The 15,280-nt window shown below is 32.0% G+C and overlaps 1 protein-coding gene across 1 annotated transcript in view; it reads right to left on the bottom strand.

Moving 5' to 3' along the window:
• LOC145335507 (protein unc-13 homolog 4B-like) overlaps window positions 1-15,280 on the bottom strand; it is a 122,719-nt gene that overhangs the window by 26,917 nt on the left and 80,522 nt on the right. The window contains exons 19-32 of the mRNA XM_080181288.1: window positions 11,129-11,232; window positions 9,353-9,410; window positions 8,980-9,038; window positions 8,292-8,424; window positions 6,473-6,526; window positions 5,842-5,904; window positions 5,337-5,431; window positions 4,832-4,907; window positions 4,054-4,110; window positions 3,261-3,347; window positions 2,523-2,597; window positions 1,317-1,372; window positions 1,004-1,103; window positions 273-343 (exon numbers count right to left, since the gene is read on the bottom strand). Of these exons, the coding sequence (XP_080037414.1) occupies window positions 273-343; window positions 1,004-1,103; window positions 1,317-1,372; window positions 2,523-2,597; window positions 3,261-3,347; window positions 4,054-4,110; window positions 4,832-4,907; window positions 5,337-5,431; window positions 5,842-5,904; window positions 6,473-6,526; window positions 8,292-8,424; window positions 8,980-9,038; window positions 9,353-9,410; window positions 11,129-11,232 (1,088 nt within the window). The remainder of the gene's footprint in view (window positions 1-272; window positions 344-1,003; window positions 1,104-1,316; window positions 1,373-2,522; window positions 2,598-3,260; window positions 3,348-4,053; window positions 4,111-4,831; window positions 4,908-5,336; window positions 5,432-5,841; window positions 5,905-6,472; window positions 6,527-8,291; window positions 8,425-8,979; window positions 9,039-9,352; window positions 9,411-11,128; window positions 11,233-15,280) is intronic.

Here is a 15,280-nt window from a genome sequence, read left to right as displayed (position 1 = left end):
AATAGAATTAATTACATTACAAAATTTATATAGCCATTAATATATTTAGCAGTTTCCTTTAAAGTACCTAGCACAGAGCCTCTATTTTTCGTTTGTTGGTTTATTTTTTAGGACAGATTATATTAAAGCTTACATTGATTATTGTGGAGCCCCGCAGGTATTAGGAAAAAAACCTCCCCCCCTTTATATTCTATTTATTTCAAAAGTAAAGGGGAGAATTTAATGCTCAAAATGCTATTTTAGGGAAGGGCCATCTTAAATCCGGATCTGACCTGCAAGAAGCTGCCACCATATCACCATTCAAAGCCTCCAAACCAGCCAGAGTTGTGTCATAACCAAGATCCTAAAAAGTGTAATGCTTATGATTATTTGCCTTATTGGACTAAATGCAATAAAATTTCTTAAGCGTGCCTAGGTAAAAATATAGGATTTGACGACCTATTGTCTTTTAATTAGCGAAGTTACTCTATAGTTGGTTATGTCTGTCAGTCTAGCCTTCTGAGTGTCTATATGTTAGTAAGTTGTTATCACTAGCGATTCATCAAGTATGACTTTCTATCTATTATCTATCTTGTATGCTATCTATATATATACTACCCTTCTATCCTTCATACTATCAAATCTATTATCAATGTCTTAATATATCTGTTCATCAATTTACCACTACAAAAGCCTGCCTGAATATATATATAAAAAACATAATTGATATGTCTTAAATATCAAATTAGGAAATATCGGGAATAGTCCCTTTCGTAACATCGCCCCATAAGGGGCGATTCGTAGTATTTTTTATAGTTTATTTTAGGTTAGGTTAGGTTATATTGAGTTAGGTGATTGCCCCACAGGGTTAGAGCCCCCGCAGGGGCTAGAAAAAGGAGAAAAGCTACTGTGAAAAATACGACGAATCGCCCCATAAGGTGCGATGTTACGAAAGGGACTATACCCGAAATATCAATAAATTTACTATTCAACTCTCTATTATTCAAGCTATCCATAAACTTACCCCGACAAAAGGTTGTATATACTGAAGAACATAGTCAATATTATTGATGGCCAAACAAAGAGATTTGTTAATTTGAAATTCAGCATTGTTGTTGTGACCTCTGCAGATTTAATTGGTCACAAAATCATTGGTTGAAAAGTTTGATCTCTAATAGGTTCGTAACCAACCGATAAAAATTAAATAAAAAAACACCAAAAAAGTAAACGTTTAAAAAATTAGTTTACCATTGTAATTTATATTTAAGGTACATTTTTAATATTTTGTATTAAAAGGAAAATGAAAAAATTATTAAACTAAACAGTGACACAATTGCCTATTGACTCTTTCAACCATTTTGTCAGAAAAATATATCGTTGTCTTGCATACATCCTAAAAAAAATATAAATTGTTAGTAATACTGTTTATAGGCTTTTTATAAGATAACAAGAATGACAACATTCTTAAAAGCCAATATATAATGAGTAACAGCACCTTAAAATATATCCAAAAATTAATTTTGTGTTGTTTTGCATATAATTTTTTTATAAACCAATATTCCAAAAAATAAACAGTAAAATTAAAGTGCCTAAATTAACGAGCGTTCAGGTACGGACGAATTTTCAATCAATGCAGAAAAACTTCGCTTTTAAACAATAATCGGAAATTACTCTATATTTTACTTTGGATGTCCGTCTGCCTGTTCGTCAATGTACTATTTTTGTATGATAATTTCAGGAATAACAAAGGATAAGACAATTATTGATAAATTAAAACTACAGTGTGTTTTTTTTATGAGAACTTTTTTAAAAGCAATTTTACCCCACTTATAGTTATCAGAATTTAATGATTAAATGCTTATTTTCTTCGTTTTTTATAACCATTTTTAGAACATGAAAAAAATATTTCAGTTTTTATTTTAAAAGTACTGTAAAATCAAAAATTCAAAACTTAGGTGTCAATATCTAAAAAAGGTTTTAGCGCATTTTTCTTAAGCTCAAATCTTCTAACCTTTGCACGAAAAAAAATTGGATTTTCAGTACTCCGCTTTGGGGGGCCAGTACTCACTCCCTGGTTGAGATATGGCCTTCAAACTTTAATATGTTCTAGTACATGTCCCCAAAAGTATCTGTATCTCAACTATGAAGCGTTTTGCAGCCATTCTTGCAAAGGGTAGAAGATTTGATCATGAGAAAAATGCGCTAAAACCATTTTTTTGATGTTGACACCTAGGTTTTGAATTTTTTATTTTACTCTACTTTTTTAATAAAAACTGAAATATTTTTTTGATGTTCTAATAATGGTTATAAAAAACGAAGAAAATAACTCATATATCATTAAATTCTGATAACTATAAGTGGGGTAAAATTGCTTTCAAAAAAGTTCTCATAAAAAAAACACACTGTATAAATGAACACTTCTATATTTACTACCAAATGTAATTTAAGTTCCCAAAGTTTGTAAGCTAACAAATCAATGTATATAAAAAAAAGGTGACTAGGGGAATTTTCCTCTAAGTCCCCTCCCTGACAAAAATACTTACATCTAAAATTTTAGAAATAAAAGTGTAAGAAGCTTCTACATCAGGCCAATTCAACTGAACCCAAAATGTTTTGATCTGAAAATTAATAAATGTTTAAATAAAATTTGTACTATAAATTATTATGTCAAATGCTTTGCTTACATCAAACTGCGAAGAAAAAAACTAAAAATGTTTGTAAAGTAAGATGACTGATCTTTCCACAATTTTCAGGAAAGTTTAGTATTGTTTCTGGGCAAGTTTTCACCCCTTGAGAATATGACCCTGGAACAGATTCTTAAATACACCCACAAATAAGTATTCTTTATATAAAAATCATGTTGGGGCCGGGGGGGGGGGAGAAGGAGTTAACTGAAGCTATTCTTTATATTCTTGAGTTCTATATTAAAACAAATATTTTCAATTTATAAGAAAGAGAGTTATCAGACAGCAGGAGAGACCAAAATTGGAGGTACCTGCATCAAAACAGTTTTGATATCAACTGCACTGCTTGAAAGTTTAACATTACAGACAAACGGACAGTTAAAGTGACAAACTGACATTCAGAGGGACAAACAGACAGACAGGGGGACAAATATACATGCAAAAATAAACAGTCAGAAAGACAGACTAAAAACAAAGCTACCCGCATCAAAACAGTTTTGATATCAACAGCATTGCTTGAAGGTATGACATCACAGACAGACAGATAGAGGGACTGACAGAAAGACAGACAGCTGGATAGACTAAAAATAAATCTACCTGCATCAAAACAGTTTTGATATCAACAGCACTGCTTGAATGTTTAACAAATTCATCCACTGGACTTAAATCATCTAACTCTACAGCCTAAAAAGAAATGAGATTTAGTATTTTTAAAAAAATAGTCTAGCAAATCCTCTTATTTAAAGTAATGAGCTTTTTTTGTCTGTAACGAAGGACCTCACTAACCGCTGAACAGACTTAGTTCTCCTTTTCAAGGAATCTTCAAATATGTTCCAGGGTGGTTTTAGGCTATTTTATTTCCGGAATTATGTCTTAGGCCATTTTTTGCCATTTCCTAGCTCTTGAAATACAGAGCCCACAGATGCTAGGGGCGTAACCGCTAGTATTTAAGAAAGTAATTAATCATTTTGAATATAAGCTCAGAACTATATTAAACAAGGATGAAAATATACATAAAAGCGAAGCTCTAAAATCAGATGGTAGGACAATCGAAGTTCTACACTTATAAAGCGTTTTATAACAAAATGGAAATGAATTTGTTGCAAACGTGTTTGAATACAGAATGCTATTTAAGGAAACACTTACATTTTTAATGACTTGATTATATGTAGACTCTAGAGTTGCTAAGCTTTCGAAATCGTACCTAATTGTTTCAGGCATCATCATGATGTTTGAAATCTATAGCTATCCGTTACGGACGGACATACATAAGTATAAAAAAGCAAAGTAAATTCCTCAAAATACTAAAGAAAACTAATATACATAGTTAAATGTAAAATCATATGTGTGTGTTATTTAAAATCTCAAGAACGGCTGGAAGTATCATTACCTTGACTATACGTTGCATTGCTTTGTACAGCGCGATATCCAACCATCGTGGCACAGCCTAAATATAATATTATAATCAGATATCCTTATAATAAAGTAACAGGATGTCTGTTTGTTTGTCTGTCTGTTTGTCTGTACAGAAGGATATCGCTAACCGCTGAACCGATTGGGTCCTCCTTGACAAGATCATAGGTCCAGGGAAGGTTTATACCAATTTTGGGGGAGGGTACCACCACCCTCCCAATAGAAATCACCAAAAAATCGATTTTATTTACGTATTATTAAAAAAAAACATTTAAAGTGTCACTAGAGGCCTCTAGGGGCGTAGCTGCTAGTCCTATTAAATAAAGTGGAAAGATTTTTTGTCTCTAGCGAAGGATCTCGCCAACCGATGAACCGATATGGTTCTCCATTACAGTAAGGCTTCTTATAGTTATTGAGATAGTTTTAGTCTGTTTTTCAGCCCTTTCATATCCCTTGGAATACAGAGCCGCAGCCGCTAGTCTTATACTAAGGATAAGACAATGGACAATTATGGTTAACAAAATCATTCCTTCTGTAATGATGGATAAAAAAATTTCGAACCAACAAATTAACTTTTCATAATAGTCCCAAAAGTTTTTCAGCCAACGAATGAGAAAACGAAGACGCAGGAATCTTAAGTGATAAGTCAATGTACACATCCATATATGACAAACAAAATTACCCACTAATTAAATATTTTTAGTTGAAGGGCTAGGACCAAAGTTTGTTTTGAAAAATTTTAAATTATAATTTACCTTATTAAACCAAACATGATATGAGTAGAGGCAAGAACGTTCAAATTCATAATCTGTCAGAATATTTTGTCCATGTCTATATAAAATAATTATATGAAAGTAACATGATGTCTGTATGTAGCGTAAGATCTTGCTAACTAATGGTCTAATACAATTTTTTTATACACTCCATATAGGTATTGGAATTTTTTTTACTATTGTGGGGTACCTACAACTTTTTAAAATAAACACCTCCTTGAAATAGAACCCCCTCCCCCAAAGAGAATATTTTACTTTTTTATTTTAAAAACGAAAATTTAAAGTTAACCTAGTGGTTTCTCTAGAGGCCTATAGTTGCCTAGCAACTAATTATTTATAATTTAAATTTTTGTAAAATGTAAAAGCAAGGCTGTCCCTATTCTAAAATAATTTGATATAAATAAAACGGACAGACTGGTTTATGGAAAAGGTTAACTGCAAATAGAAAACGTATCTCATAGACTAGCTCAAACTAATAGACCCCTACCTGACTATTGATTGGAGGGCCAAATATAGTTCAAACAAGGCTGTACCAATACCAATAGAATTTGAGACATAATCATCTTTCTCACTTAATTCTGTTGCAAATATATAATTTTGATAGATCCAAGAAAATCGCTGTTGAACTAATTGTCCGTCTTTCTATAATGCTCGTTTTAATAAAAGGTAAATTTTCTCAGCAACTATTTAAGATACGCTTCTAAAGCTACCTCTGAAGGTTCCCTTACAAATAACTGTGTTTATCAGGGATCTAAAGGGATAATACAAAAGACAATAAATTGATAATCATCCCCAGTGATTATGAACAAAATGATCCCTTCTGTAAATTAACATTATTAGTTTAAAAGCTTGAACACCACTAGGTTGGAACCAACCAATCATTTTTTTTAAGTTTTGAGATTAATGTGTATTTATGAAACTTTGAGTACCAGTGTTATTTACAGTCCAATGTCCCCTGTCTTCTCTGTTGTTTGAAAATTATATATTCCTGTGTAAATAACGGAGTTTAGTTGTTCACAAGTTTCAAACACAAACTTCTCACTAATCTCTTTAAACTAAATAAATAGTTATTTCTCGCATCCTATTATAAACAGCTTTCCACGGTTATAAAAAGTACAATTATAAGATTAAAACCAGTATTTCAGCCCCGAGATGCCAAAGGCACGGGCTAAAATAACTGGTTTTAATCTTATGATTGTAGAAAACTGGATATAATACGATGCTGGACATAGTTTTTCTTATAATGGATGAGAACCGGTTTTAACCCACCGGATTAGAATCGGTTTCGAATGAATACGAGAAAATAATTTGATCCATTTGTAACAAAGCTTTACGATAACATTATCAATATACGACAATTGTGAATTCCTTTAGAATAACAAAATGTTTGTTCACTAAGAGCTTATAAACGGCCGTATAACTTTAGGTTTGTATTGGTTGAAGACAGGTTTTAAACTATTTAATGATTTATGAAAATTTCCCTTCAGTAGATTAAATCTATTTGTTGAAAAAATTGGACACTACTTATTTGGAACAAACCAATCTAAATGCAATATGACAAAAAAGAAACTATTTTTTTATATTTTGAGATGCATAGCAACTCTACAACTAATTAAGTCCCACCTGGGTTGAGTAGATGGTGTAACAGATCTTCTTGTAGTCCATATCCAGAGCATCCTATACAAGAAAAAAATATTCTCATAGCTATAATAGGAATTTTGTATTTCGTGTTACCTAATATAACCTAATTTATGAAAAATATGTTTTTTTACAATTGTTGGTTAGTGGTTTATGTGGAATATGAGGGAAACAGCAAGCATTACAATCTGGTTCTTATTTGATTCCACATATTACATAATTTAATTATGTTATGATAATTAATCCTATTATTTGATTAACCCTTAAAGGTCTCCCTTTCTTTTTTCCTGTGTGTGAAATAAATAAGAACCATAACTAAGTAACTTTTTATTTATGGGCATGACATATAACTGAGAGTTAAAATTTTTCGACGATCTCAAGCCTTAAGGGCACAAGAAGCCTGAAAACTTGCCAGGGTCATCCAGGCAAATTTCATTTGTTGACTCAAACAAAGCATTTTAAGGTCCTAAAATATCCTAAGTTATTAAATAAGTCGTTCAAGTCAATTTCAGGTTTCAGGTATGAACTTGCAGGTTCTGAGCATCCAGGTCTCCATCTTTAAAAATCTTTATATGACAGACTTTGGACTTCTCGACATGCCTTGCTATTAAAAATCTACGTTTTTTTAAACATAAACTTGATATAAAATATAATGTACTTTTTCTTAAAATTTTTATATTTTTGTTGTAAGAATTTTCAATAGATTTTTTTTCCGAAGAAAGGAAAATAAAAATGATGACGGATGGAAAAAAAAGTTTATTTACAAAAGAAATCAAGTGAATTGTTTATCCAACCAAAAAAAGTTTTTTTTATATATATTTCTTTTCATTTTCATTGAATTAAAAATATACTTTTATTTCATATTTTAATCTCGATTAGATTATGACGGTACTTATGTCCCAACAATTATATGAATAGCATAATTATAGTCAGAAAAAAAAGACAAACAATCTACTTGGTAATCCTATAATATCAAGTAGTAAGATTTTTTTCTGTAGGAAAGGATCTCTCTAACCACTGAACTGATATGGGTTTCCTTTACAGTAAAGCTACTTATAGGTCAAGGAAAGGTTTTTAACATCTAATACTCCCAAAGAAAAATAACCCCCCCAAAAAAATAACTGCTTCCTCAACACCACCTCCTGGAGTGCCCCTAGAATCTTCTAGGGGTGAAACTTTTGGTACATTATATAGGAATAAATTAACCCTTTACAGTCGGACCCCTTGCCGCACCTTAAATTTTTTTTGCAAATCCCCTGTTTGATAATAAATTTCCGACCTTTTATAAGTCTAAGTCAATAAGTCCGGCGGCGGATCTTTATAAAATTTAAAGATTTCTGGAGACCTGGAGGATCAGGACCTGGAGGATCATACCTGGAACCTGAAAGTGACTTGAACACCTGTATTTCATATCAGGATATACTACTAAAGGATATTACAGTACTTTGGTATGATAAAATGCTTTGTTTTAGTAAAATAATATTTTTGCTCTTTACCTGGATGACCCTGCCAGGTTTGCTGGCATCCTGTGCCCGCCAGGATGGAGATATTCAAAAAATTCCAACTCTCAGTTATGTGTCATACCCATACTTAAAATGTCACGCAGTTTGGGCTCTTTATCTTTCACACACAGAAAATGAGATAGAAAAAACTGGAGGGGAGGGCGTTCAACGCCCCCCCCCCCCCGACCGTTAAGGGTTAATAACCTAGTAAGAACTCCTGCAGGGGGTCCAAACCACAAAATATGTTGTTGGGGGGGGGGGGGGGTGGAGTTTGAACACGGTTGAAAAACTACGCCGATTACCTTGAATAGTTTATGTGTGGCTGCAGATCCCTCGCCCAGGTCCTGGCCTAGAATATTTGCCAGGTTGGTCAGGTTCTTCACCCGCATCAGCTTGTTGTTCTCTATAGGCATCTTGTCCAGCACATAGTTGTACCTGCACCACACAATCAGTTAGAACTTTCCAACAAAGGGTTAGTTATCTGTAGGAAGTAAGGTTGTAATTTTACGCTTTACTAGCAATATTTTGTCCAGAGGTACAACAAAATTGGATCTCAATGTGAATTTCACCCTATAGTAGCAGTAGGATAAAAAAACATACTCTAAAACAAATAAAAACTTAAATACCATATGTTGTTTTTGTTTAAAAATTTCTGATTACTTTGATTATTATTTATATGCGTAGATATTGTTTAAAAATATTTACGATGAAATATATTTTTCTCGATGTTTATGTGTTAATGACATTTTTGACGGGAGAAGCTTATCTTAAATTAGTGTCTGTATGTCATTTTGGTTTTGTCATATTTCAGGTACAGACTACAATTATTTAATAACAAATAGCCTATACATTTTTCCATAACTACAGTTATAAGTACTTCTATACAGCTCTTCTATGTATATGTACTTTTATTAATCTCTAATAAAACTGCTACTATTATAGGTATAAGTAAAGCTACTCTATAACTCTAACTGTCTATCTGAAACTTACCAATCTTCAATAGAACTCTTAGCTGCTCCTTCTATTTGTGAACATAGTTCTTCTTCGCTCTAGAAAGCATTAAAATCTATCCTATTATACAAGAATACTGAAATCATCCAGCCACTTTACATTTAAAATAATTGAAGATGATGAGGAGTGGGAGATTTTTTCAACTGTTTGTTTATTGTTTTAGATCAGGTTAGGTTAGGTCATATTGGTTACTGGGTCGCCCCGCTCCCGCTCTTTTAGGTATCAAAAGAATCAGGAATAGGAACAAAACCATCAACTCCGTTAAAAAAAAATTAAATAAGGGGGAAAAGGGATGGGGAGGCTCTGTGCTCAACACGAAATTTTAGGGAATGTGCCTTATTATCTGACTGACCTGTGTGCTATCTGTCCCATTAATTTTGTCCGTACAATATTGCACATGCTGTAAACACCTAAAAAAATAAAAATAAATAATTAGTAAACATTCTGTTTTGTGATCAGACAGTTTCATATATCTAAGATATCAAAAAATCGGAGATTTCAAGAAACATGATAACGGACGATAAAATGATATACATCCTCAATGATAATATACAAAACTACTATACCCCTTCTACAGATTTAAGTTATTGGTTGTAAAGCTAAACTCTGACATTTTGCAATTAAAATCCAATGAAAGTATCCAAAATTTTAGGAATACCAGTGGAATTTATCTCCAATGCCTTTTCCCTTCATGCATTTAGTTGCAAAAAATTTCGTACTGAAAAGCCCTCAATTATTGTGCGCTAAAAAAAACTTCTTCAAAACTAAAAGAGGATTTATCCTTAATTGAAAAATATTTCAACAATTTAAAGTTTTAAGAAATTTTTCTTTCATTTCTTTCAATTTAATTTAAGGAGGTTACGTTCTTGATCACAGGGGTAAGGCAATGAGAAGATATTGGACTGTAAATTACACAGGTACCCAAAGTTTTATAAACTTGTTTTTTAAGTATTTCCTGGACTCAAAAAACTGCGAGTACTTTTGTAAAATATTGATCGTTTTGTTCCAAACTGGTAATGTCCTAATTTTTCAACCAATAATTTTAATCTGAAGATTACCGTTTTTTGGGATGTAAGTAAATTTTTCCTCCATTTACTAATCCCTTAAGATCCCAGGAAATATTGTTGTCTATTGTAATATCCGGTACACCGACAAAAATCCTACTACGACAAACCTCCTAATGCGACAAACGTCCTAATCCGACAAATCTCCTAAAGGACAAACATCCGAATGCGACAAACCTCCTAATGCGACACCTCCTAAGTAAAACCTCCTAAAAAAATTTGATTTTTAAATTTTCAAAAATAAAAATCTTCCAAAAATTATGTACTAACAGTGAAACAATGTAAAAATCCAATCCAATATGGCGATAAAACACACAGGGACGAAATTCAAAACCAAAATTTATTTCTTAAAAAACTTTGTCTACAGGGTGAAATTTAAAAATCCGTCCGACAGTTTGTCCAAAGTCTGTGTTGGCTACTCAACGGCATGGTTTCGAACCCGATACAACCTTGCATTACAAAAATCGACCCTTACCTCACATTTAATAAAAGTAATTTCACTTTTTAGGAGGTTTTACTTAAGAGATGTCGCATAAGGAGGTTTGTCACATTAGGATGTTTGTCGCATTTTGAGGTTTGGGACGTTTGTCGCATTAGGAGGTTTGTCGGTGTACCTAATATCCCTTTCTTCATGATATGGTTCCAATAATTTGGAAAAATTTCTTTTGATTGGAAAAAAGAAGAAAAATTTAAAGAATTTAAATAGAATTAGATATAAGGAAAAAGTATCAAAACTAAATGTACTATTGATCTTATTAAACAGTCGCATCTATGTACAATTAGGCTGTCGGCTGAAAAACGATTGAAACTAAGCCTATGACTTTTAGAGGGTTTTGGGTGGGATTATTCCCCCTCTAATTAAAACCCTAAAACCCACTAAAACGTTTGGGGGGTTTTAAAGGTTTTAATACCCTCAGTTTATTTTACAAACCAGGTTATTTTATAACAATTTTGAGTTTTAATCAGCCTAAAATAATTTTCCCCCCGAATTTCTTTTATATTTTGACAATTCCTTTTTCATTACCCACCTGCAGACTCGAACCCGAGACTAAAAAAGTTCTTACTTGAGAATGCTTTCAATTTGAACCATGTATTCCATATCAGAGGCCAAGAATTGTCGATGCTTCCTAATAAACTCAATACAGTGTTGACTAAATATCAACCCAACCTAAACATAACAATTGATTTTCACTATAAGTAGGCATATCCAAATTATATACAACAACATATAGTACGTATTAAGATATATAAGTTTTCCGGAATTTTAAAGTTAGGGGGAGATTTGAAATCTGCGTCAAATTTTAAGGATTTTTTATAAAATTCGTTTTTTCTATAATTCTTTATCTAAGAGCGGAAATGCATTTTAAGTTAATTAATTTTGACCAATAGGATAGGTGGATTTTAAACTACCTGCGCTCTAATTGGTTGAATGATGTACGACATCCAATCAGAGCGCAGATTTTTTAAATCCACCAATCACAGATGCCAAAATTAATTAACTTAAAATGCATTTCCGCTTTTAAATAAAGAATTATAGAAAAAACGAATTTTATAAAAAATCCTTAAAATTTGATGCAGATTTCAAATCTCCCCCTAACTTTAAAATTCCGGAAAACTTATATATCTTAGTACGTATGCCATAACTTCAAATTTTAAAAAAATCTAACATGAGCTCCTCCAATGTCTTCCCGACAAAAAAATAAGGTAGTATTTAACACGAATATATGTAATTGATTAGTTTCAGAGACAAAGGGAGGAGTAGGTTGCGCTAAAAATCCGTAAAGGTGTGAGCTTTAAGTTAAAAATAGTAGTAGAACGATAAAAAATTATGTTAACTTTAAAAAAAATTGTGTATATTTCTTTTCAATAAGAATATTGTCGTTCTATTAATAAATATTTTTAAGCCTTAAAACTCACACCTTTATAGATTTCTAGCGAAACCTTCTCCTCCCTTTATAAATTCTGAAGAGTGGCATGATTCTGTATTTGAAATTACTCTACGTACTATCCAACTATTCAGTTGTGAACAAGTACAGGGAGAGAGGGGACATTTGTCTGTTTATTACACTTGTCCCCAAAGTTTTATTATACGTTCTCTTATTTGTAAGCTTATCAACTTTGAGGAATATTCTTAAATTTTGATTGGTTGGTTCATTAAGTTAAGTGTCCAAACGAATCAATCTACAGATATGGCAACTCTGTGTATCATAAATGGGGATAGTCCATTGTCTTATCCCTTTAACTGACTGGAAAAATTGTTCACTTTATATTTTTATTGAAATGTAATTTAAAAAAAAATTAAATTTAAACAACTCGTATGTTCTAAAAATTATAAAATCTTAAATCTTCATTGAAAACTTTTTGTCATACAACTATTCAAATAGAATGCAGGCGAAGCCATTTTAGTAGAGCACGCCAGGCTACAATTGAATCAAGACATAAGTAAGTGCCGAGCTCTGGGACATTAAACCATGATAATTCCAGGTAAAACCAAAATATTTCAGCGGGATCTTTTTGAGAAAATTAGATTTGAAAATCCAGGTTCAATTTTCACCCCCTAGGAGTTGCCGTATAATCATGACAATTAAAGCAAAGATTATTTATTTAAAATTTTAAACAACTTTGCTTTCATGAAGTCTTTCATAAAACCTCTCTAAATATGATTTCTTTAAGGCAACATTTCCGTGACCTTAGCAAAGCAACTGATAAAAATGGCCATTAATTAACTCCCTTTAAAAGTGGTTTTATGAAGAACTTTATAAAAGCAAAATACAAAAATCTGTGTTTTACACATATATCAATAATTGCCAGAATAAGGGAAGCTAAGCTCCATAGAACACACTACGCGCAAATAAAATGTTTGTATTTTTGTGAAAATATCAATTTGATTTTTTCAGGGATGAAAATGACAATGGAGTCTAAATTGAGGTGGTACCCAAAGTTTTATAATCTTTTTCATTGTCTAAAAACTATGGGTACATTCATCAAATTTTTATTAGTTGGTTTTAAACGTTTCACACAAATAATTTCATTCTTTAGAAGGCTCAATTTTGTTTCTCATCATTGGAGATTTATATAAATTTAACCTCCATTGTCTTATCCCTGCGTTTGATTAATTTTTCTGGAAACCGTATTTAATGTTTTCCTGCTAATCAATTTTATAAAAACAAAATATAATTGGGAAGAAACAAGGATGACCAAATCTTTAGTGAGCAAAGCGCAGAAAAAAAATAATTTTTTTTTATACAGCAGATGAATGTACATAGCGAACAGGGGTTTTAAAGGATAAGACAATGAACATATCATATAATTAATTACTTCCTCAGTAGATTACATTTTTTGGTTGGTGACACTAAAACATTGAAACCATCTAATCAAAATTTTATCCAGACAGGAGGACGGACGTGTGTAATAAAACAGTAATTTCGAGACTAATATGATTTTGCGGAAAACCATTAAAAATCAAGTATGAAATCTAATTGATTTTTTCATAATTTGAAAATTTACAATGATTTTTTTTGCGTTTTCCCTTTAAGTAAAAGTTAGAGCACAAAACACCCTCCCCCCATTATTTTTAGATAATGGAAGAGGCCGATTTTTGTTTGTTTGTGATTTACTCTTAATAAGGAAGGGTACTGTTTAATATTAGGTTCTGGGTTTACTTTATGTATTAAGTATGCAGATTAATAATACGTATTTTAAAGGGGTTTGTCATTTCACCATTTAAAATTTAAATTGGAAAGTATTTTTTTAAAGAAAATACATGAGAAAACTAAAAAAAAATATTATTTTTTGCGAGTAGGTAATAGGTATTTAAAAGCAAGTGTAGTCATGTTTCGATGCTATGTGGATTAATTGTAAAAAGTTTGAAAGAGAGGACTTTGAATATTTTTTTTGTACTCTCTTGATAATAAATTGCCAAAGTTTTGTTGGAGAAAATAAATGAGAAAAGAAAAAAGCAAATGTGTTTTAACATTATAAAGCAAGGACACTCATGCCCATAGCACAGTTACTGTATAACACAGGGAAACTAAGAAATTCTTCACTTATAACAATGTACCTTATTGTAATAGGAGTCATAATTACTGATATCATTTTTTTTTAAATTGTTATTAAAAAGGTTAAAAATCAATATGTTTTAAATGGACGTAGGGACATTCTGATAACAATTATAGAGTTGCTACTCTTTCTAAATCATACCTAACTGTTATCGGAATCATCATGCAAAGTTTGAAATCGATAGGAAAATTATAACATGTCTAAATTAACGAAAACAGTTACACGTTACGGACAGACGGACAGACTGACCCTAAATATAGAAAATGTCGCTTTCAATACCCATAATTTAGGGTAAACTTGAGTAAAATCTACACACACAAAAAAAAATTTGTTTTAAATCAAAATTACATACAAAAAATTACGTTATCAGAATATGTCAATGTGCAAATATGATAAATTTAATATCATTATTTAAACTAATAAAAATTGTCGAGTATATTTTATATTGAAAGGTTAACAATTTCAATGAAGTAATGTATACAAAGTGATAAAATTAAATTTAGTTTAAATTCTATTGTTAAGTCTTACTTGGAGATCTTTATGTTTAGAACTTTCATGAATAGTTTTAGGCATAAAAAGAGTTAAGACTCTAGGGGGCTAGGTGTCGCTTCGGGTACTAGACCTATATCTCCACGCACCTTGGAACATACTTGCAATTGCAATGATTGCGGTGTAAAGCGTCCATTCACCCATCAGACAACCAACTCTCTGAGATGCACGACCTTTGTCTGAGAAGTCCCAACTGTGCACGGTAGCGAGTTGCGCCTGTTTTGGGCCAAGGCATTCCCCCCACTCTAACTATTTACGTCGCGCATCTGACATAGTAGCAGTGGGAACAATTTTTAACGTCTTTAGTTATGACGCGGTGTCGGACCGAGATTCGAACCTATCACCTTCCCGACGACGAGCGGATGCGCTACGTGTTGAGCCACGGTCGCGGGTCATAGTTTTAGGCATACAGATAATTTAGTATAATGATTTAGATTTGACCACACTTTCTTTTTGTTCTCTTGTAGGGACCTGATAGGGTTTGGAAACTGTATCTACCTAGGACGTCCAAGCATTTTTTTTTGTAAAAGATATCATATAACATTTTAAAACAAGGAGGGGAGATAATTTACATTTGGGGGGAAAGTAAAATGGTGCCGGAAGCGCGA

The sequence above is a fragment of the Acartia tonsa genome, chromosome 13 (genome assembly GCF_053477335.1).
Source record: "Acartia tonsa isolate MP-2025a chromosome 13, ASM5347733v1, whole genome shotgun sequence".
NCBI lineage: Eukaryota > Metazoa > Arthropoda > Copepoda > Calanoida > Acartiidae > Acartia > Acartia tonsa.
The sequence above is the reverse complement of the archived record's forward strand: the minus strand, read 5'-3'. Positions and strand labels throughout refer to the sequence as shown.